The sequence below is a fragment of the Aulonocara sp. 'chitande type north' Nkhata Bay genome, linkage group LG3, assembly GCF_057382095.1.
Source record: "Aulonocara sp. 'chitande type north' Nkhata Bay isolate Kocher_YH1m ecotype deep benthic linkage group LG3, A_spYH_male_GT1.1, whole genome shotgun sequence".
In the NCBI taxonomy this organism is placed as follows: Eukaryota; Metazoa; Chordata; class Actinopteri; order Cichliformes; family Cichlidae; genus Aulonocara; species Aulonocara sp. 'chitande type north' Nkhata Bay.
In genome coordinates, this window is record NC_141346.1 from 57,250,391 (window position 1) to 57,275,259 (window position 24,869).

General features: G+C 43.0%; 1 protein-coding gene across 1 annotated transcript; it reads left to right on the forward strand.

Moving 5' to 3' along the window:
• The first annotated feature begins 1,529 nt into the window (after nt 1-1,529).
• On the forward strand, nt 1,530-2,948 carry LOC147336266 (uncharacterized). Its single transcript, XM_086286159.1, has 3 exons — nt 1,530-1,650; nt 1,695-2,259; nt 2,400-2,948. Exons 1-3 carry the CDS (start codon nt 1,530-1,532, stop codon nt 2,446-2,448), a joined length of 735 nt encoding a protein of 244 aa, XP_086142285.1. The 3' UTR covers nt 2,449-2,948.
• The last annotated feature ends 21,921 nt before the right edge of the window (nt 2,949-24,869 follow it).

Below are 24,869 nucleotides of genomic sequence, written 5' to 3' on the forward strand. Positions count from 1 at the left end.
CCATTAAATAACCAACCAGGCTGTGCCAGCGATTCTGTGTCAGCTGATGCCTGCAACCGTGCACTGAAGTCACTATTAGTCACTATGAACTCACTATTTCTTATATTATGCAGAGCTTATCCTTCACTTTGGACCACACATTCGTTTGTGGACCCTTAGGTTTGAGAGCAAGCACTCGTATTTCAAAGCATGTACAAGAACAGTGCACAACTTCGTCAACTTATGCAAGACTCTGACAGAACGGCATCAGTTACTGCAGTCCTACCTCTCAGTGGGCCAATTGTTTCCACCTACAGTTCAAATCATTGGAGAAGCAAGTGATTACAATCATCATCTTTACAACGCTGTCATTCAAGAAGCTGTGGCAAAAGCCGGCTGCACTAATCAGACCACTTTGGATGTGTCAGCAGTTGTCCACAAAGGTACCAAGTATGTGAAAGGCTATGTTTCCATTGTAGATGACAGTGATGATGGCTTGGTTTTTGGGAAGATAGCTGTTATACTTGTTAATGATTCTGGATTGTACTTTGTGCTCGAGTTGCATCAATCCGTACTTCTCATTGACCTTGGACTTCACTGCTTGCGTTGCCCTCCAGAAAGAAGTGTGTGTGTAAATGCTGACAGTCTGATGGATTATTACCCACTACCACTTTATAACATGGCAGGTCTTTTTGTTGTCTCCCTACACCATTCAGTTTCCTCTTAATTCTTTTTCAGGGATGGAAATTGAAGAGGAACTCACAAGGCTCCTGCCGGCACTAGACAGAGAGAAAATAATCTGCATTGTAGAACATCTGACGGACGTTATTGGTGTACAACAAAAAAGTGATCTTTTGTTTGTGGAGGCAGAAGATCTCAAACCCTTTCTCACACCAATTCAAATACGTAAACTACTTCTTGCATTTAAAGGAGGTTTGTGTAGGTTCTGTATAAATCATAGACTTGAGTCTATGATTTGAAGGTCACTCATAGACTCATATGTCACTGATTAGCTTGATTAGCTTTTTTGTTCTCTTCACCATACTACACATGTACTTTGACAGTATAATATTGAAGAGCGTTTTGGGGCTCACATTGTCCGGTAGATAATTAACACGGAAAACATAAACAAAAGTAGACACTAAATCTAACACCATTAACCTTTCATTGGTAGTGGTACAACTAAGGGTTTGAAATTGTGACATGCTGTAAAACATATTGACTCAAGGTCTTTTCAATGCAAGACCTTGAGTTTGTAGTTCTTTTGCAGTCCTGGGATTGCTTCTTTTCATCTTCAGACAAGGTCCCCAAAACTGCCTTGCCGTTACTACTCAATCCTAATTGAAGGGTTCATCTTTTAGTGAGGACATATTTGTTGACATAGTAGCTTTTTAAGGTAGCTTTTCCAATGATCTTTATTTATTTATTTTTTTTTAGATGGCAACAGACCAGAGAACCTGAATGACACCATTACTCTGGAGCCTTGCCCTGCTGCATCAGCTGAAACATCAAGCCATCCACCTCACCCCTCCTCCTCCACGTCCACCACTATGTACAACCATTACTCCAGCTCTTGGGTCTCACACTTCCAGATTCCTTGGGAAAGATTTCCACTCCGACTGTCGCATGCAATCACAAGAGGAGACAGAGCTCATCCAGAGGACAGGAGAAGTATGGTCAGAAAGACTGGGTTGTGGACATTATTCACTACTAAGAAGCATCAAATCGTCTTCGTCAAACAAAGAGAACCAGGAATGAGGAAGACTGCAGTCCCAACAGTAGTGCAACCCCACCTAAAAAAGTTAGATGCCTTGTTGATAGCTATGGTTGTATAAATTGGCAGCCAGTTAAACTTCCTGAGGGGGAAACGCCAACTTCTTTAGAGGAAAAGAAACACATCTTGTTAACAATTTTCAATTCACAAGGACCTAGAGCTGTGGAGAGACCTGATGTGGATGACTTCATGTGCCTCACATATATTTCTCAGCGGCAGCTTATCAACAGTTGTCCCTCACCTTCAGTAGCTGAAATTCAGGAGCAGTGGCCATTCTTGTTTACTCGGAAAGGTCTTTCGAACCACTTTTACAAACTCACAGGCATCGATATCAGTGAGCGCTTAGGTCAGGCCCTCATAACCAAAGGCAGAAGGATTATTAACTATTTCTCCAGCCAGAAGCTCAAATGGAACCTTGGTATAAGGACACTCATCCAGCAGATAGAAAGTGAGGGAGTTTTGACCAACAACAAGGTTGGCACAGCAGCCATACTTCTCATGATGAAGTATGTCAATGGAAAATTTTACTTAGTAGTCAGTATAGTCTTTTAATGATATAAGTTTGCATATGGTAGAATACTGCATGTAATCATTTGTGTGTAGAAGTATATAGTTGGTGGCATATTGAAAGAATGTCTCATCCTAGGAGGTCTGTAACATTCCAGGGTGTTCTGGCGTTCACCCCCACATCCTAGGAGCATGAGAGAGGTCGTACCTCGTCTTATTGTTTTACGGTAGGATTAACGTAGCTATGTCAGTTTTAGTTTAAGTGCTTCTTTATATATAGATGAACTGTTGGATTTTTCCTTCACCATTTATGAGGTTTCAAGAAGAAGATAAACGACAGATATGAATGTTTGAAAAAGGTATAGATGAAAAATACTCAAAGGATAAATTCAATTGTTTATTGTTTTATAAATAAGTTGAAAAAGAAAGAGTTAACAAGTAAATAATGAAACAAGGTAAAATGAAGTAAGAACAAAAAGTTAAGTAAATAATGAAACAAGGTAGAGGAGAGAAATCCCCAACAATCCCCTCTGAGCACGCACTAGGCGACAGTTGGGAGGAAAAACTGCCTTTAAACGGGCAGAAACCTCCGGCAGAACCAGGCTCAGGAGGGGACAGTCAACTGCCGGGACTGGTTGGGGGGGTGAACAGAGGTGGAGCAAGACGAGGCTACACCAGGTGAGGAAGCAGTAGAGTTCCTCCTCCAGGGCCAGCGGAAGCGTTTGTTCTTCTTTTTCATGCAGTTTTCTACAAGAGCTTTTTTTTCCAGGATGAGGGTTCTCAACTCATCGATGGTTTCTACGTTTTGTTTCTCAAGCTTCTTGCATGTTTTCTCCACCTCTTCCAATGTTGCTTGTTTTTCTTCAAGCTTTTCCTTGAGCTCTTTGGATGTTTCCTCCTGCATTATCTTGTCCTTGTGCATGTCTGTGTTTCTCTGTTGTACTTCTTTGTACATGTCTTGTAGCTCCTCATTTCTTCTGTGGATATCTTGGAGCGTACGCTGCAGGTCGCCATGTATGTTGTCTTGTTCTTGCTTTTGCGCCTGCATTTCAGTGTGTTTGCGCTTCAAGTTGTTGTATCCCAACAATATCCCCTTAGTGAGCTCGGAGTTGTTTCTCGCCATTTGATCCATCCTTTTCTGCATGTGTGAGCATTGTTTGTCCAGTTTTTCTTTTTCCCCTTCTAGTTGCTTTTTCTCTTGAAGAAGGTCTTTATTTTGGCGCAGAGTATCATCCACCTTTTCTTTCAGCATTGTGTATTTTTCCTCCGTGACTTTGAGTTTGTGCTCCATGTCTCTTTGCTTTTTCTCCTGTTCTTCCTTCTGTTGGAGGATTTCTTTATTTTTTTTCACAGCTTCATCGAAGTTTGTTTGGAGCAGCCGATTCTTTTGGTCCATATATTGGAGATCCCATTCTGTCTTCTCAACCGTAGCTTTGCTGTCTTTAAGCTGGTTGGACATCTCCTTTAGTTCCGCGCTCTTTTGCTTGTCTTCCTTAGGAAGACAATCTGGTCTCGGGCTTGTCCAAACTTGATTCCCCAACCGTCATTAATAATATTTATGTCGGGCTGGCGTTGTTGTCTTTCTTCCAGGTTTTTATATTTCACTTCCATCTGTCTACACTTCTCCTCCAGTTGAAGTTTCTCATCTTCAATCTGTTGAATTTTATTCTGGAGATGGTAGTTTTCCTTCTTACTGTCATGTAATGCCCTTTGGATGGCTAAGAGGTCATTTGGCCGGCCACGACAGGAAGGAGAAGCGGCGTAATCTTTTTGCCAAAGGGTTGAAAACAGACCCCACTGAGTAGATATAAATATAAAAAGTACGAAATAAAGATAAACAAAGGGAAAATTACAGTAGAAATTATCTTTAGAGTATTTGAAATTAATAATAGCAAGGATAACAACCTGTAAAGTGATATTATCAATGAAACACAGTTGGCATGATGACCATGCCCACAATGTATAAAATGGATATAAAGCAAATAATTCACACGAAAATATTTTAATAACATAAATAAAGTATATTAAGGCTGTGTCACTGTTCAGCCAAGGACAGTGTGTGAAAAGGTAACTGTCTCCACCTTGGGAAAAGGATGATACTGCAGGTCATCTGAAGCCCTTGATGGATACAAAATAAAATATAAATAATATATTATAATAGAACTGCCTGGTCTGCCATGCAACAGAGAGAACAAATGTGACCGCAGATTGGATGAATTCTAAATTATCTGTTTGCTAAATAAGATGATCCTAACTATCAAATTGGCTCAGTAGTAGTATAGTGGTACACACTAATAAAATATTATAATATGCTATTGCTGTTATATAAGACAAAGAGGATAATATTAACAATGACATAATGTTAATATGAAGAGGCACCTTAGTCGGTTATGATGTGAGGTGGATAATTGTTAAGCAGTAGTCTGCATCAAGCTTAAGGTTTGCTGAAACTCAGTGTAATGACATGTGAGATGAAGACAATACAGAGAATAACTAACTAATGAAGTGCATAGAGGCACTTGACCAGCTTCACAGCTATCATTCTAGCATGACACATTGCTGAGATATAGAGCACACCTATAATAACAACCAATAAGCAAAACCCTGTAGACAACAGCTAAAACTACAGGATTGAGAAGCTGAATTAAATATGTAGACACTGCTAAGCTGATGAGCATGTTACACATTTTCTTTTATTTTTATTTATTTGTTTCTTTTAGAGCAGAAGCTGCATGCTATTAAAAGCCAACATATGCAGACTTCTGCCTTGTTCGGGTGGCAGCATTTTTCTTTTTTCTTTTGTGTCCTGACACGTTTATGTTTTTGTTTGATTATTTTGTTGGTTTTGGAAACGAATTTAAACGAACTTGTGACAATACTTGAGAATCACAGTGACACATGGTGATTAGGCATATGATTGAAAAATGCCTAGGTTTAGAGCTATGAGCTATGAGCAATGCAAAGTTAAATATATATATATATATATATGTATAAATGGGAAACAACTTGAAAGTTTGAAATGTGTGAGATCCATGATTTGTTTGAAAACTAGAAATTATTTCAAACTGCCTTAAGTGAAAATGTAGTGTTGCATCTATTCTCCCAAACCAAGACAAAAAAAAGAAGAAGCATTCTGTAACTTAAAAATAAGGCTGACGTGTTGACAATAGACTAAAACACTAATCCGCAGGTGGCTATCAGGAACAGAGAGGCGAGCAAAGTCACAAACACCAAGGCTGCAGACAGTCACGCAGAAACAGCAGATAACATAGAGACAACGCCTGCTAGAACCGTGGAGAGGAAGGTCACTTCACACGAGATTGTAGGAGTAGGCCACAGAGAAATAATGCAAAACAGTTTTGAGGCAGCCACTTAAGAACTTATTTGACCTTACAGCACAGGCCGAAATTGTGTAGGTTACGCAGTAACCACAGATAGTAGGATAATAGAAGCAAAACCACTTTCTTCTTCATATTCTGCACAGAGCGCTGAGCTGATAGCTGTGATTCGCGCATGTGAAATACACAAAGATAAACAAATAAACATTTATACAGACAGCCAGTATGTTTTCTCTGCTGTGCATCATTTTGCAGAATATTTGGCAAAACAGAGGAATGATTACATCAACCACATCCACCGGTTCAGCATGCCAGCCTGCTACAACGCCTACTGACTGTAATACATTTACCACAACAACTCGCATTGTGTAAATGTGCAGCACACAAAACTGATGGCTCTTTCATTACTACAGGCAATAACTTTGCTGACAGAGCAGCAAAACAGGCGGCACAAACGACAAACATCACATTGATGGCAGTAGACACACATCAGATTCCACTGGATGTGTTGAAAAATGAACAAAAAGCAGCAAGCACAGCCGAGCAGGCAAAATGGCTAAAACACGGTGCAGTTCTGACAAACGACTTAATGATGTGTTATGGCAAGCCAGTGTTGCCAAAATCCCTCCACAAAATGGCGGCGTTAGTGACTCATGGCTGTACGCATTTGTCAACGGGGGCAATGACCTGTATTGTCAACTCTCATTTCTACACTGTAAATTTTGGAACTTCAGCAAAACAATTTGTCAGAACATGCATGGCGTGTCAAAAATAGAATGCTCAGGGGAACCTGAGACCAAAAAGAGGCCGTTTTCCCACACCACCTTATCCTTTTCACACAATTCATATGGACTTTATTGAGCTAAATGAATGCCAAGGGTCGAAATACGCCCTAGTGGTCATAGACGTGTTCTCAAAGTGGCCGGAAATCTACCCAGTGAAAAAGGCAGATACAATTTCAGTAGCAAAATGTATGTCTAAGTTGTAGGAAAATAAAGAGATGATTGTAAATAACGAAGAATGTAATGATGTCTGTTATGTTACTGCTTAGTTAATTTCATGTTTTAAATGTTAGTAAGTGCGCCGCCTTGCGGTCCCTTTAAGTCGATATTTTGTGACAGTAGAAGAAGAGTTAGACAGGAAGTTCATGTTTGCTTGCGATGCTGCTTCAAGATGGCTGCTCCACATTCGTGTCCTTCTTTGGGTGTTTGTTAAAGCATTGTCTGTAAGTACTCAATGGTAAAGCAACGAGGCATTCAAAGTGCTGTCTTTATGTGTGATGGACCACAGTTAGCAAGTTTTCTATGTGCTATTCATATGTAAATGAGATCGCCAGTTCATATGCTAATTAACGGTGCTAATCGTCATGTTAGCTCTTCGAATGCATTGTTAGATCATTGGCACATGTTGTTGTTAACAGTACAGATTATTAATGTACATTTCCACATATGTTTTATTGTTACAGTTTCACAAAATGAAAGAACCAGTAAACTTCTCAAGATCTCATCTATTGTCTGGAGTTCCTGGGTTCATGTTTAGCTGTGTGGATAGCTAGTCAGACTTCTAGCGAGGCCATTTACAGTGAAAAGACAGCACCACAGCAAACATCATAGCTACAGAAGCCACCGCGTGGAGCTACAACCATCCTATAAGCTAAGTAAAGTATACGGGCGGACACAATCAAAATACAACAAATCCAAAATGTCTGAAAGTAAATCCTCCAAAGCCGAGACAGAGTCAGTCCGTTCCCACAAACCACCATCAAGAGCAGGTTCGTCAGCTAGCATTGAACTGCTCAGAGCAAGAGCAAAGGCTGAAGCTGCCCAAACAAGAGCCTCATATACAAAGAAAGAAATAGAAATTAAAGTCGAGCAAGCACGCTTACAAGCTACTCTTGACGCGCTGAGAGCAGAACAAGAGAAGGAAGCTGCCATAGCAGAAGCTAATTCTTTAGAAGCTGGTCTACTTGAATTAGGCTTCGAAACACGCAGTGTAGCTTATGGGCCACCCCTATCTGAGAGCAAAGAAAAACGCACTGCGCAGTATGTTTTGGAACAAACAGCTATCAATGCAGCAGAATCAACAGCCCCAGTAAAAACTGAATACAAAGACCCTACACCCGCCTTTCAAGAAATTGCTATAAAAGAAGGAAACAAAACAAACTGTGCTGCTACTCATAACGAACTGTACAAGCCCCCATCCACCAACTACAAAGAGTTTACACCTCTTGTTCAGACACCATATAAATCCAGTTATACTCAGGGCAATGAACATGCCCCGAGCCAACACACTTACGACCTCGCCAAATATCTAGCCCGCAGCCAGCTCATTACTACAGGCCTTACCAGCTTTGATGACCAACCCATGAGTTACTGGGCATGGAAATCATCTTTCAAAACCGCAATAGCAGGGTTAGACCTTTCACCAGGAGAAGAGCTGGATTTGCTGGTGCGCTACCTTGGTAAAGATTCAGCTAAACAAGCCAAACAAATGAGAGCTGTCAATATCAGATGCCCTGAAGTTGGTTTAGCTATGGCTTGGGACAGACTTGAAGAAATATATGGCTCCCCAGAAGCTGTAGAGCAAGCTCTCTTTCAAAAGGTCGACAGCTTCCCTAAAATCACACTTAAAGAGCCTTATAGACTCCGTGATCTTGCCGACCTAATGTTAGAGCTAGAGACAGCCAAGTTGGACGGTTACTTACCTGGCTTGACCTACTTAGACACATCAAGAGGGATCCAAGCGATAGTCGAAAAATTGCCGTACAATCTACAAGAAAGGTGGATGAATATTGGTTCAAGGTACAAGCACGATTATGGCGTCAGCTTTCCTCCCTTTACTGTGTTTGTCAACTTCATTCGCACTGAAGCCAGAACACGAACTGACCCTAGCTTCAGCGTCCACAGCCCTAACCAACCCATAACATCAGAACGAAGACACATGCACGAAAGGTTCTCCAAAGGACCCATATCTGTTCACAAAACTCAAGTACAGGACAAGGCAGATGCAGAAAAGTCTAAGTATGCTGTGAATCCAAATAAACAGTGCCCAATTCACAGCAAGCCTCATCCTCTGAAAAGGTGCAGAGGGTTCAGAGAGAAACCCTTGGAAGAGCGCAAACAGATCCTCAAAAAATTAAACGTCTGCTTTCGCTGCTGCTCATCTACTGACCATTTAGCCAAGAACTGTGAATCAGAAACCACGTGCACTGAGTGTGACAGCAAAAATCACATTTCTGCCCTCCACCCAGGTCCAGCACCATGGGAGTCTAAATCGCCCCCTTCCCCACATCAAGGCGGGGAGAGAGACAAAGCAGACACCCAAGAAGTCACGTCTCGGTGTACTGAGGTGTGTGGGGAAGGAGTGAGCGCCAGAGAATGTTCAAAAATCACACTAGTGAATGTATACCCTGCTGGACACAGAGATCAAACAAAGAAAATGTATGCAATCTTGGACGATCAGAGCAATCGATCGCTGGCACGTTCCCAGTTCTTTGATGTTTTTCAGGTCCAAGGAGAGAGTCGCCCGTACATGTTAAAGACGTGTGCCGGACTCACAGGAGTATCAGGGAGAAGTGCTTCTGGCTTTATAGTAGAGTCAGTGAATGGAAAGGCAAGTCTTCCTCTGCCAACACTCCTCGAATGTAACGAAATTCCAGATAACCGCTCTGAGATACCAACTCCAGAAGCTGCCCAACACCACGCCCATCTACGACAGATTGCCAACTTGATCCCGCCATTAGACCCAAATGCTGACATACTACTACTGCTGGGACGAGACATGCTTCGAGTCCACAAAGTCCGGGAGCAGATAAACGGCCCAGACGACGCCCCATTTGCTCAGAGACTCGACATGGGTTGGGTCGTGGTAGGTGACATCTGTCTCGATGGAGTGCACAGACCCCCACACGTGAACAGCTATAAGACTTTCATACTGGAGAATGGCCGTGCAAGCCATTTTCAGCCATGCAACGGTCAAATAACTGTTAAAGAGACATTTACCAAAGCTCCTGAGCGCAGTCACAGCCTCCCAAGCCTTCCTGTGTCAGGATGTAATGTGGACAGCATTGGTCAGCAGGTCTTCACACGAACAGCGGATGATCACAAACTTGCACCATCAGTTGAGGATATGCAGTTTCTCCAAATAATGGACTCAGAGTTCTATCAGGGCAGCGACAATAGCTGGGTTGGTCCTCTGCCTTTTCGATCGCCTCGACAACGGCTCCCGAACAACAGACAACTAGCCTACGATCGCCTTATGTCACTCCGGCGCACTCTTGAAAAACGACCTGAAATGAAAACACACTTTCTGGAGTTTATGGAGAACATGCTTACCAGAGGACATGCTGAAGTGGCACCAGCTCTCAGTCAGAACCAGGAATGCTGGTACCTCCCTTTGTTTGGGGTTTACCATCCAAAGAAACCCGCCAAAATTAGGGTCGTGTTCGACTCAAGCGCCCCACATGAAGGAGTCTCTCTCAACGACGTGTTGCTAACAGGCCCCGACCTCAACAACAGTCTTGTTGGGGTGCTCATAAGATTCAGAAAGGAGCAGGTGGCCATAACGGCGGACATTGAACATATGTTCCACTGTTTTGTTGTCAAAGAGAGCCACAGAGACTTTCTCCGCTTCTTGTGGTACAAAGATAACGACATGTCATCTGAAGTTATAGAGTATCGCATGCGAGTGCACATTTTTGGGAACAGTCCCTCCCCCTCTGTCGCCATATATGGGTTGAAGAAAGCAGCAGCGACTGGTGAGCTAGATTTTGGGATTGAGGTGCGGACATTCATTGAGCGAGATTTCTATGTCGATGACGCTCTCAAGTCATTTCCTACTGAAGAAAAGGCCATACAAGTTCTCCAACAAGCTCAACGGGCTCTTGCTTCTTCAAACCTCAGACTACACAAAGTAATCTCCAACCGCCCTACAGTCCTAGAAGCTTTCCCACCAGAGGACAGGGCAAAAAACATTGGAAACTTAGACCTGTGTGCTCAAGACTCGCCAGTGCAACGCAGTTTGGGGCTGCTGTGGAATGTTGACACAGACACCTTCACATTCAAAGTTGACAATGAGCAAAAGGCCTTCACACGTAGAGGTGTCCTCTCTACTGTCAACAGTCTCTACGACCCTCTGGGGTTTCTCGCTCCAATCACAATTCAAGGCAGACTGATTCTTAGAGAACTTACCAGCTTGACGGACGACTGGGATGCAGCACTCCCAGACAACATGAAGGCAGAGTGGAGCAATTGGAAGGACTCACTTCAAGATTTAGAAGATCTCCAAATACCACGCCCCTACACTTCTCTCTCTACATCTGGCGCCCAAACCAAAACACTTTGTGTATTCGCTGATGCATCCGTGAAAGCCATTGCAGCTGTCGCTTACATCAAACTGTCTACTTCGAACAAAACAGAAATCGGCTTTGTGTTTGGAAAAACAAAGCTAGCTCCTCAAGCCGGCCTCACAATTCCAAGATTAGAGTTATGTGCCGCAGTGCTTGCAGTTGAAGTTGCGGAGCTGATAGTAGCAGAAATAGACATCATGTTTGACGACATTGAGTACTACACTGACAGTAAAGTCGTGCTAGGCTACATCCACAATCAGTCACGAAGATTTTATGTGTACGTGCATAACAGGGTCCAACGCATCCTCCAATCAACATGCTCCAACCAGTGGAGGCACGTTCCATCCGAACTCAACCCAGCAGATCATGGGTCCCGCTCCGTTGCAGCAGCGCAACTGAGCAGCACAACATGGTTTAAAGGGCCAGCCTTTCTCCTCAAACCGTCCGCACAGTCGCAATCTCCAGTCACGTTTGACCTTGTGGATCCCACTCTTGATACAGAAATACGTCCGCTGGTGACAACAAATCTGACACAAATCGCAAGGTCAACAGTAAGTTCATCCCATCTTGAGAGGTTTTCCAACTACAGTCCTCTCCTCAGAGCAGTTGCCCGCTTGACCCACATTGCTCGTTCCTTTGGTCGATCCAACCAAGCATCCAGCTGTCGTGGTTGGCATCTCTGTCAACCCACAGTGGAAGAATTGGAAAATGCGAAGGTCTGTATCATAAAGAGCGTTCAGAGTGAGTGCTACGAAAAGGAAATAAAGTGTATTCAGGAAGGGATCCCTATTCCCCCCTCAAGCAGTCTTTGGAAACTGCATCCTATTCTAGATAGCAATGGACTCTTAAGAGTTGGAGGCCGAATCATACAATCTGAACTGGGTATTGACACCACTCACCCTCTCATCATCCCTGCCCGACACCACTTGGGAACGCTCTTAATACGGCACTATCACGAGACTGTGAAACACCAAGGAAGACATTTCACGGAAGGTGCCATTAGAGCTGCAGGATTCTGGATGGTAGGAGCCAAAAGGGCTATCAGCACAGTGCTTTTTAAGTGTGTCACATGCAAGAAATTGAGAGGAAAAGCGGAATGTCAGCAAATGGGAAACCTACCATCTGAACGAATGCAAGTTGCACCCCCCTTCACATATGTGGGTGTAGACGTGTTCGGGCCATGGGACATTGTAACCCGGCGCACGAGAGGAGGACAAGCTAGCTCTAAAAGGTGGGCCGTGATGTTCTCATGTCTGTCAACAAGAGCAGTCCATATCGAGTTGATCGAATCAATGAGCACAGACAGCTTTATAAATGCTTTAAGGCGACTTTTTGCAATCAGAGGCCCAGCAAGACAACTAAGATCGGATTGCGGTACGAACTTTATCGGCGCCTCTCGGGAACTGAAAATGGACGGATCGAACATGTCAGTCAAGGATGTCGAAGGCTACTTAAGCAAACAAAACTGTTCATGGATCTTCAACCCACCTCATGCATCCCATATGGGCGGTGCCTGGGAGCGGATGATTGGGATTGCGAGGCGTATCCTCGACTCTATGTTACAGGACTGCAAAAGAACACTACTAACACATGAACTGTTGTCAACATTCATGGCAGAAGTCTGTGCCATCATGAATGCTCGCCCCCTGATTCCTGTGTCCACCGATCCTGAGTCACCCCTCATCCTCACGCCGTCGATGCTGCTCACGATGAAACCAGACTCAGCAGCGCCACCCCCTGGTGACTTTGGAAAGGGGATATTTCTGAAAGAACAATGGAGAAGAGTACAAGGTCTCGCTGACATGTTCTGGTCCAAATGGAGACGGGAATACCTTCATACTCTTCAGTTGCGACACAAATGGCAGGACAAGAAACAAAGTCTCAAGGAAGGAGACATCGTTCTGCTCAAAGACATTCAGGTGAAGAGGGGCGATTGGCCCATGTGTATCATAACCAAGACTTTCCCAGGGAACGATGGACTTGTCCGGAAAGTCGAAGTAACTACTTCGCACTCAGGCAATAAGAAGACTTTCTGTCGTCCTGTAACAGAAGTGGTTTTGCTGCTGTCCCCCGAAAAGTTTAGTGACTGACAGTTTAATGTGGGATTGTTATAATCCCAGGCGGGGAGTGTTATGTTACTGCTTAGTTAATTTCATGTTTTAAATGTTAGTAAGTGCGCCGCCTTGCGGTCCCTTTAAGTCGATATTTTGTGACAGTAGAAGAAGAGTTAGACAGGAAGTTCATGTTTGCTTGCGATGCTGCTTCAAGATGGCTGCTCCACATTCGTGTCCTTCTTTGGGTGTTTGTTAAAGCATTGTCTGTAAGTACTCAATGGTAAAGCAACGAGGCATTCAAAGTGCTGTCTTTATGTGTGATGGACCACAGTTAGCAAGTTTTCTATGTGCTATTCATATGTAAATGAGATCGCCAGTTCATATGCTAATTAACGGTGCTAATCGTCATGTTAGCTCTTCGAATGCATTGTTAGATCATTGGCACATGTTGTTGTTAACAGTACAGATTATTAATGTACATTTCCACATATGTTTTATTGTTACAGTTTCACAAAATGAAAGAACCAGTAAACTTCTCAAGATCTCATCTATTGTCTGGAGTTCCTGGGTTCATGTTTAGCTGTGTGGATAGCTAGTCAGACTTCTAGCGAGGCCATTTACAATGTCTATCAAGTGTCTTGCAGATTACAGCCCAGTGTCTGGGTTCTGATCAAGGTGCTCCAAAGGAAAAACTGGAGCACACCCAGGTGGGAGGGACCACATCAGGTTCTCCTCACCACGCCCACCGCTTGCAAAATTGCGGAACGACCATCCTGGATCCATCAGAGTCACTGCAGGCGAGTAAGTGAAGCCATCTAAACTCAGCCGACACAGGCTCGCCCAGTCGTTGTGATCTCGCCCGGTGGAGGGGTCAGCCTTCCTGGCCGGGGGGTCTACTCACGACAGGAGGGTGTGTCCTGTTGTCATGAGGTGGTGGCTCCTAATAGCTGCAGCGGCCCTGACCCTGACCGGGCTCCTCATCTTTGCTTCCGTGAGGGACAACAAGTCACGCTATATGAAGAAAAGGCAGACACTGTATGACAAAGGAAAGTACACCAAGTTTCCCCATGGCTACGCCACTAATTTCTGGTGGCAGTTTATGAACACTACAGCTCACCTGAATAATAAAACTGACTGCTTTGCATGTACCCATATGCCCCTATCCTCACAGACGTTTGGCCTGTGGCCGTACAGCATACCTGAAGATCGCAGTTGGTGCCTGTTGGGCCTGGCAACACATCCAGGCTACGGTACTCTTTGGTCCAAGGCCAACTACAGCATCCCAGCAAAAGCAACCTGGAGGTCATCATGACCCACAAATGTGAACTGTTCCGGACAGACCTAGCTACTGACCTGGCCCCAAGTCTCAGACCCACTGCCTGATGTAATTCTACTGAACAAACTGCACGCAGCACAACTGCCAGTATGTGTGATGAACAATGGATCGCGGGCAGTGGGGGAGCTGCCTACTCACCTATCTACCGGATGCCACTACAAACAAAGACTCAGTACCAGACAGGATGTGCACGGACGGCACCAAGCAGTAAAGGAACCAGAGTTTCACATCTGAGGAGGAGTGAAATTCTTACAGAGCTTGATCCCCGGCATTGGAGTTGCCGAGGTGCGGGATCACGTGGAAATCAACCGATATGCTCTGCTACGACACATCAACTTAACTAAGACCCTGGGAACGGCCTTAGCAGGAGAACAGAAGGCCATCAGAATGATGGTGCTGCAGAACAGACTGACACTAGACCTGCTAACAGCATCACAAGGAGGAGTTTGTAAGCTGATCGGGGAGACATGTTGCACTTTTATCCCTGATGGATACGAAGCTGGAGGAGACATTTATTAAGTTTTGCAGAATTTGACTGTTCTGCAAAAATATGTCACTGACCACACACCTACAATGACTGCTTATGTTGCCGTGTCTCAAAAAGAACAGCATCCCGTTGCAATTCTGTTAGAGGACAACTTGTAATAGCTGCTAATAAATGACGTGGTGATTAAAAATGACTTGTCAAGTGATCATGCACTGATTAACACATTAGTAGTTTATGCAGGTACAATATAAGGTTTTATCCTTTTATTTTTTGTAGTTTTAGTTTTATTGTTTTCTCTTGATTATTCCTGTTGCTATTTTATTTACTATACTTTTCTTTGTTCTTTTTATTATTTTATTTGTTTCATTCTTTAGACCACATGATTTACATTTATGCTATGCTGACATTTTGACAATTAAAAAATTGCTAAAGATACTTAATAAATAACCTTTACAGACAATTGTTGTATACATTTAAAATAAGTTAAAACAGGAGGGAATATGTTAGTGGAAAATGATTCTATGTTTCTTTACCTTCTTTTAAATGTACAAAGATGCCCTTTGTCTATGGTTAGATTAGTTTAGAATTATCCTTTTAGACTTTCCCAGCGAAGACATATTGTTTTGGGACATATTGTTTTAGATTATTTTATCTTTCTCCCAGCTCTCTGCTGACGAGACTAGCGCCACATATGGAGTTGTTTATTTTATCTGTTTATTATTTTCTTATCCTGTTCTCACCGTCTCTGTGATTTGTGCCTATAAAAATGCCAAGCCTCTGTTCATGGGTGTGAGTTGTTCTTAACAGCTTACCCGTGTGCACGTTAAAGCATAAAAAGTAACTTTGTCTCATTGTGTCTTTATTTCTCCTGGGTTTTTGCAGAGCTTTCCCCCAACAGTTGGTGTCTTGTTGGATACATGTTGAAGGTTGTACACGACAACTCTGCAAAGGTTTCCAAAAGTTTCTGTGGTGAACGTGTGAAGGCTGCAAACACAAATGCTGCGAAGACACGAACTAAAAAACTGCTGTTTCTCACCCCTGTTTAAGGAAAAACTTCAAAAGATCAAAGTGTAGTGACATCATAACTCCGTGAGCCAATGAGATTGTCATGTGACATTTTGGAATGGGGATGTTTTTTTTTAAACCGTTTTCAAATTTAACTTAATATTTGACTGTTTCTTAACTGACTTGTTTAGCTGATTAAGAAATGAATTGAAACGAGCATCACTAACGTTATATAACAGACAACAGAAAAAAAACAGGGTTTTTTTCTAAGTGATAGAGGTATAATACGTTTTTTTTTTTTTTTATTTAATTATCCTACTTCTTATAAGAGGGAACATTATTTAAAGAATATGTATTTAATTGGAAAACTCTCTATTCAGATAAAGGCTATAACAAAAAGGTGAGCTTCCTGCTCAAAAATGAAATGACCAAAATAAATGGAGCATTTCTCTGCAATTACAAACTCTGTGTAAACAATCTTGGTTTCAAAATAAGGCTAATGCTTGTGAGATGTCATCACAGGTGTAAATATTACTGCACATGTTACTATGTCAAAGTCTCACAACTGTCTTATGTTTATTTATGTAGGCAAGACCTACTTTTCACTTTTTTGCTTTGCTATATGCTCTTGAGTTTATTAGTTCGCCAGCAGCACGAACATGTATTAGTGTCAATAATAATAGTATGGATTAGAAAACCTGCTCACAAGTTGAATAAACACCCAGGATTGTTGCATAATTTTCATTCAAAACCAATATTTGAGTCAAAATGAGAAAGTTGTTTGTGCTGTCTGATAAAGAAGAAGCAAAATAAAGTGCAGTTTTGATGTAGATGATGTTGTATACAAACTAGAAGAGGAAGATAGTAGGATCTCTGTATCATGTTTTGTCACTTTGTACCATGTAATTCTTTCTATTTCCACCAGGGGGTGTTTTCAGAGATGGTAGGTGGTAAAAGAAGAGGTCAGCAGGAAGATGGCGAAGAGCGACCAAAGACCAAGAAAAAGAGGCAGTCAGGCAAAGATGAAGAGTATTATATCCCTTACAGACCTAAAGACTTTGACTCTGACAGAGGGTGCAGCCCTCACCTCCTTCCTCAATATTCTCATAGTGGGAACGTCTCCCTCGTTAAAAGCAAGTTTCCTTTTAAGTATCAGATCCTTAATATCTTTAGAGAGCCACGGTTTGTTATTAGGGAAAGTCTTAAATTCTCTGACTGGAATCACAGAGTCTTTGCTACACACCACATCAGTGAGTTCATCCAAATCAGAAGTGCTCTCTTGAAACAAGGACCAATCAGTGCAATCAAAACACCCCTGAAGGGCAACACAACTGTCTTTTGTCCAGACATTAGTCCGCTTCACACAGGCCTTCTCCCTCCTAATCACAGATCTGTAAGCAGGGAGGAGATGAATAACATTGTGATCCGAAGAACCTAGCGCAGGTCCGTCCACAGACTTATATGCCCCCTGCTCCCCTTCGGGGCAGCCCCAGACCCCGGGGGTCCCAAAGTACCCCACCCTCAGTAGAGACAGGTGAATGAGAATGAAAAAAACAGAACGATCATTTGGGGTCGAAGAGTGCCCCAGAGCGATTCTAATGGGTTCGTCAGGGGATCGGGAAAGAAAACGTAGCACTTGGGGGCCACGCACAGGCGCTGCTGCGGCAGCGTGGGGGTCATTGATACCCCAGTACATAAAAATGAAGCATAATCACAACAATCTGACTTTATTGGAGGATATTTACACCAGCAACACTGTTTAGTTTGATATGACGGATTAACAGCATGCGCTGTGATATCCAGTTCATCTGTAATAGATACTGGATCTAATCAGTCAGCAGATATTTGATCACCTTAAATATAACTATAGTAGAAAAAATACAACTGTGTTGGTGATTCATGCAAACTTGCATATCAGCCTTTTAAGGTTTTGTAGTATTGAGAACAAAGAGGTTGTGTTAGGGCTGAAAAGCCCGACTTGTTCTCCTCTGCAGGTCATCAAATGCACCACAGGCATTTGTATTTGCACAAACCTGTATATGTTTGATGGCTTTATTATTCTCTGTTCAAAGACAATAAATGTGGAAAATGTCTCATGTAGTATCAGCTTCATTTAAAAATTACTGCAAACATTTAGAGAACATGTGCTGCTGTTTGTCCTACATTTCCAACACTGAATGAACCCTGAAAACGTGATGGCAGGTGGCATATTGGAGTTCACATGAAATATCGGCTGTATGAAGACTGGAAAATATAGATGATAAAAATATGCAGCCAAACATTTGCGGACATGGATAAACTATCTGATCCAAAAAGCAGGAAGTGACACAGCTAGAAAATGAAAGTGTGTAACAGCTGAAGTCAAATGTAATGCAGAGTTGAATCTGCACTTGGATCCATCTGTGAAAGGTCCACATGTAGAGATTACATGAGTCATGATGTTTGTCAGTGCAGCTTGATAACTCCATCTACTGTGGGCTACATATACTGGGCTGGTAGCTCCATAGTGTTGGAAAGAAACTATTAAATGTGCATATTTTAAAATCAGAGGCTCTTCTAACACAGGAGCCATGTTGAGTTTGGATTCCAGCCGACCACCGGCAGTCTGAAATGGAATGAACAGTGTTGGGAAGGTTACTTTTAAAATGTATTCCACTAGAGATTACAGAATACATGCCCCAAAATGTATTTTGTAACGTATTCCGTTACGTTACTCAATGAGAGTAACGTATTCTGAATACTTTGGATTACTTAATATATTATCATGCTGTTTACAACTACATGAATGTGATTTATTACTATTACTGAAGCTCCGCAGCTCCGAACCGTAGTAAAGGGACCTCTGGCTAATACGTCGGGGTCCGTGTCGGGCTCGGAGCCGAAAAATTACTTTGTTGACTGGGTCAAGTTTGCTAGCGAGAGACAGAGAGAGGCGTTGAAAGGCTGCTCCAACGGAGCTTATTGTTTCGGAGGAAAACACGAACACAGCGTACAGTCGAGTCTTAATAGCTCATTACAACTGGGCTCGTCAGGCACTCTTCTTGGCTGCAGTGGTTATTATTATATTTACATGCTTCCAGCTCCCGTTTCTGCTCGATGACAACTCGTAGTTTTCCACTCTCCTTTTTCTCCCTCCTCGCGCTCACAGACGGGTATGGCAGTCCATTCTCCCTGCAGCACGGACTACACTGCCCATGAGGCTACATTCGTTAGGGCTATGCCTGTAGCATTCTGCCTGTTAGCTTAGCACAACAACAACAACAACAAAAATATTTGTATTTTAAATATGTAACGGCGGTACATGTACTCCGTTACTCCCCAACACTGGGAATGAAGCCCATTGACAGCGAGCAGGTCTGAACAGGAATGGAACGCATCCATGGATAATACACCACTTTATTTGAAGACATCTGTAGCACTGCCTCAGTTCTGGATGTTTCCACAGACTCCTCTGGCCTCTGTGCACCTAAAGAAAAGGTCAAAGGTCAGCAGCACATGTAGTTGGGACAATTCTTAATTTACAAACAACAGTTGCACAAACGATACAATTATTTTCCTCCAATCACGACTTTTCACTTGCAGAAATGGTCCTGTGTGATTTCTAGGCTGTGATATGAAAAACTAGTTCCTAATGGCAGCGATTCACTCAGTAAACATGTGTTTCCTCCTCAGAGGTCAGACTGGGCCACTGGATTCAACAATGAGCCAATGATCATCAAGTAGTGACTAAAGCAGAGCCCTGACGTTCTGACATTCATCACACAGTTAGAACAAATGTCTGCTGATGACTTCATCTCATGAAACGACTGATAGATCAGCTGAGCTGCTGCTGCTGATCTTCTTCATCGTGCACAGAAACATTCAGCTCGTTTCAATCAGTAAATAACTTTGAACTGTTCCCACTCAAAATGCTGTCAGAACAATGATCATTGTTACTCCCCTCGAGTCTTAATAAAGCTCAACTTGTTCTTTGTGTTTAAACTGACATTTATTTCGGACAGGAGGATTCTTCCACATGTCTTAACATGTAATGATGTCCAACCACAGCCGATACAATGCCGTCAGAACTAAAAGGAAATACAAACTTAAATGAATATTCTTACTAAAGTCCTTAAGCATTATATACAACGAAACATTCCAACAAAATGATCAATAAAGTACACATTACACTTCACACTGCGGCTATTGCACTTGAATACCATGCAAAACTCGTGCATTTACATACAACGATAATAAACAAAACATTTACCTCATTGGCCTCACTCAAAGGGAATAAACTTTCATTTTTACTCGGTGGGGATGTCCAGAAAAGGCACTCTTTATTTATCTTTCTGCAGACGTGCAAACCTCGTGGCTCGTCTCTTAATTAGCTTGCTGAGTGTGACAGCCAAAAAATGCCCTCTTAGCCACAACACAACTTTAGAAAAGGTTCCTCTATAATTGCACAATTAGCACAAATAACACATTTAAACATATAAATCTAATCAACAAACATGGATTACTATTTATTTCTTATGTATTATTTCTTAATATTTCAACTACTTATTGTTTCAAACTTAACTATCTAATAAAATGAACTGAAAAAGCAACAGAAGAGTGAAAACATTTCGTGTTTCTAGAAAGATCTTTCAGCTCATAGCTGCTCACAGACTGTATTTACAAGTGACAAACTGCAACTCTACAGTACATCTACAGTATATATCAAATATATTCTGTATTCAAATCTATTGAGTGATGTTTGAAAGTCTTTCCAGGTGAGTTTGATCCAGGAGGGTCTGAAGCCAGAGTCAGACAGAGACTGTGCAGAGACTGTAGAAGGACAGCGCAGCAGCAGAGCAGTCCAGATACACTGATGATCCTCTGTCAGATCCAGAGGGACACACAGGGATGATGCTGGACTCTACATTGTGTCTGACAGTGGAGCTGTTCTCAGAGCAGTTCACTCTGCAGCACTGACAGTCATCTGCACTTCTTCTCATTCCTCTGTCAGTCACTGCTGGATGAAGCTCTCCTCTCCACCTCCCAGTAACATGGCCCAGTCAGAGCGTCTCTACACACAAGCTGCTGCTGCTTCAACCTCTCTGGATCATCAGGACACAGCTCCTCCTCTCTCAGCACACACACCGTCCTGTTTACCATCATATCCTCCACCTGCAGAGAGAAGAAGGAAGAGCAGAGGAGATAAACGAGTGTTTCCAGAGACTCTTCATCAGCTGTCAGTCAGTGATGCAGCACATCCAGTATAAAGAGCAGCAGGGACTTCAGCGCTGGGACTGTACTAGGACTCATTGTTGCTTCACTTTTTCTAATCTTTGGATTTTTATTGAAGTTGATGAAAATGTTTTTCCCTCCTAGTTTGAGTTTGGACTTTCATTCATTAGAAGAACCTTGGTGTGTCCACTCTGAGCTCTGTAGGAACCCCAACAACAAGCCCAACAATCCAGATGGACAGTTCCAGCTGTTAACTGGGGGAATTCCATCCAAACATCTGCTCTCACTAAATTCTTCCTCACCTACAGACTGTGTTCTTCACTGCTTTAAACTTGGAAATGAATGCAGTCATTGGTCTGCGTGCTGCTTTGTTCAGAGAGCTGATTGGCTGTTGACAGTGTTTGATCAGAGCGTGTCAGCCATTACTATGGTGACCATAAAGGTCAGAAACAGGAAGTGTTTGTGTCCAATCCTGAAGCCTGTCACCATTCTCCTCTCACAGCTTCACTGAGAAGCGGCAGCTTTACAGGAAACACTGGATCTTTGTTTCATACTGACTGTGTTTAGTACAATACTGCTGACAGCACCACCCACTCACTCCATCACTCTACTGACCTCAGAGTCTCCAGTCTGTAGTCTGGACTCTGAAGATCAGACAGCTGCTTCACATCTGGATCCTTCAGGTTGTTGTCCCACAGGTCCAGCTGTCTCAGATGGGAGGGGTTGGACTTCAGTGCTGCTGCCAGATAATCACAGCTGATCTCTGACAAACCACAGCGACTAAATCTGTATAAAGAATGAAAGATGTAAGTTTATTAGACAAAGTGTGAGCTTGAAATCATTCAGTGTTTCATCATCTGTTCAGAGCTGAAGAAGGTTCAGAATGTAGAAGTTTAGAAAATGGAAACTCCAAACAGCTGAAGCCAACAGGAAGCAGCTTCAAACAGGAAACTGTGCAGAGTTTCAGACTATATGTCCTGATGCAGCCAGTTGGATTTTGGAGATTTGAATCTCTGTTCTGTGACTAAGTCCTTGAATCATTTCTTCCAGTTGGTCCAACAAGACAGACTAAGTGTTGGACATGTGTTGTGGCTCCATTAGGGGAGCTTCTAAATGTGATGTGATGGCCCCTCTGGGTCTGTCAGGTCACAGCACTGAAGAGAGCTCAAACTGGGCACACAGTTGTTCCAGTCTGGACCAAAGACTCTATACTGGGACTGAGGGACTGCTTTGACTGCACCCACTGGGACTTTATAAAGGCTCATGTTCTCACTTAGATCATCGATTTCTACTTACATTTCTTTCTGGGAAAAATGGGGAGTACTTTGAAAACAGGAAGTATTTTCCCCAATAAGCAGCCCTGGATTAGTAAATCACTCCAACATGTTCTCAGGCAGAAGAAGCTGTCTTGTTATGAGGGAGAAAAGAAAAAGATTGAGGCACAGAAACTTGTTGAAAGAGAGATAAAGCAGCTAAAATCAGGTGTAAAAGTAAAGCAGAGGATGAGCTGAATAAAGGACACTCAAGGCTGGCTTGGAAAGGAATGAAGTCCATGGTGGGGATGCAGAACAAGGAGCAAAGATGAATGTGATGCTGAATCAGCAGAAGACTTGGACTCATTTGATTCCAGCTTTGATATCATTGATTTCAATGAAGAGCTTTGTGATTGCAGCAAAGGGCTGGTAGCTCTGAGAGTCCCACTGATGAGGTGTTTGTGTGGAAATCTCTTAGTGGGACCAAAGAGAGAAAAAGCCCTGGTCCTGATGCTGTGGGAGGGAAATGATTGAAGTGTGCTGTGAGGAACTGACTGGGAGATTTTCACACATTTTCCAGTCCTCCTTGGAACAACAGGAAGTTCCCAGCATATGGAAACAAAGGTTAAGTGTCCTATGGCACTCAGTGATGATGGTGCTGTGGCCCCACCACCTCCACCTCTTTGTAAAGGAACTAACTGTAATCTGAAGCTTCAAATGGAACTAAGACTTCCTCCACTAGGTGGCAGTGTCTGATGAGAAAGTGTTAGTGGAGCTGGCCTGGAGTCAGAAACAGGAAGATGCAGGATTTGGGCTGAAATGGGGAAAAGTGGTTCGCACTAGTGCCTTAAAGCAAGAAGGTTGTAGGTTGAAGCTTGTTGGCCTTTCTGTGGAGGTTGGATGTTCTCCCACAGTCCAATGAAATGCTGCTTAGGTTCATTGGTGCTTCTAAATTGGCTGTAGGTGTGGATGTGAGAGAGTGCTTCTCTGTCTCTCTCTGTTGGCCCTGTGATGGACTGCTCACCTGTGCAGGTGGACCACGCCTCTTGCCCTATGACAGCTAGGGCACAGGCTGCAGCTCTTTGAGCCTAAGCTGAATAAACAGTTAGCAAAAATGATCCATAGATGGCCTGAAATCCCCCAATTAGCAGTTTGGTAGATAGCTATGACATGCTAATCCCATCCAGCAGCTGTAGAATAGAATAGAATAGAATAGAATAGAATAGCCTTTATTGTCATTGTACAGAGTACAACGAAATTGGAGTGCCACTCCCTTGGTGCAAGTTTCAATAATAAATATAAATGTAAGATATAAAAAGTACAAAAAAAAACAATCATAAGTACTCAAACAATAGTATGTACAATATATACAGGATAGCAGCATTAATATAATGACAGTATGAATAGCAGCATAATATAATGACAGTATGAATAGCAGCATAATATAATGACAGTATGAATAGCAGCATAATATAATGACAGTGACGGTATGGAATAGGTTCAATTGTTTTTGTGCTTATTTACTACGGTGATAGCTCTGGGAAAGAAGTCAACCCCGAATCTGTTTGTCCTGGTTTTATGTGACCTGTACCGTCGGCCTGACGGTAATAGTTCAAACAGTTGGTTGCTGGGGTGAGAGTGGTCCTTGATGATATTACCAGCTCTGCTGAGGTACCGAGAGTTTGCAGTGACCTCCAGGCTGGGCAGAGAGCAGCCAGTGATCTTCTGGGCTGTGTTGATGACCCTCTGCAGTACTTTCCTGTCCACAGCTGAGCACCCTGCATACCATGTTGTTACGCCGTACGTTAGGATGCTCTCTATGGTGGCTCTGTAAAATGTCACCAGCAGCCTCTCCTCCAGGTTGTTCCTCCTGAGCACTCTCAGAAAGTGGAGACGCTGCTGGGCCTTTTTAACCACCGCTGTAGTATTTGCAGTCCAGGAGAGGTCATCAGATATCTGCACACCCAGAAACCTCATGGAGTGTACCCTCTCCACACAGCTCCCGTGAATGTAAAGTGGGGCCGGGTCTGCTCTGCCCTTCCTGAAGTCCAAGATAAGTTCTTTAGTTTTCGTGGTGTTCAGTTGGAGGTTGTTAACTGAACACCACTCAGTCAGTCTGTTGACCTCATCTCTGTAGTCCGACTCATCCCCCCTTGAGATGAGTCCAACCACTGTGGTGTCATCCGCGAACTTTATGATGGTGTTTGAGAGATGGGTAGGGGAGCAGTCGGATGTGTAGAGCGTAAACAGGAGGGGACTCAAAACACATCCTTGTGGAGACCCGGTGCTGAGTGTGATGGTGCTGGACCGGTGGGGGGCGGGTCTGACAGACTGTGGTCTATTTGTCAGGAAGTCACTGTCACTGTTCATAGACATAAACTACACCTTTATTGGTGCTATTTCCAAGCACATTGTGCGCTGTCGGTCCTGCTTGCTACACAAGAACATTCAATATTTAGTATTTACTGCTGTTTACACTTAGCTAGATTAACGTGATGCCCCCCCCCTCCCCCCCTCCCCCACACACAAACACACACACACATAAAACATATTAAGGATTGTATGTTAACATAAAACT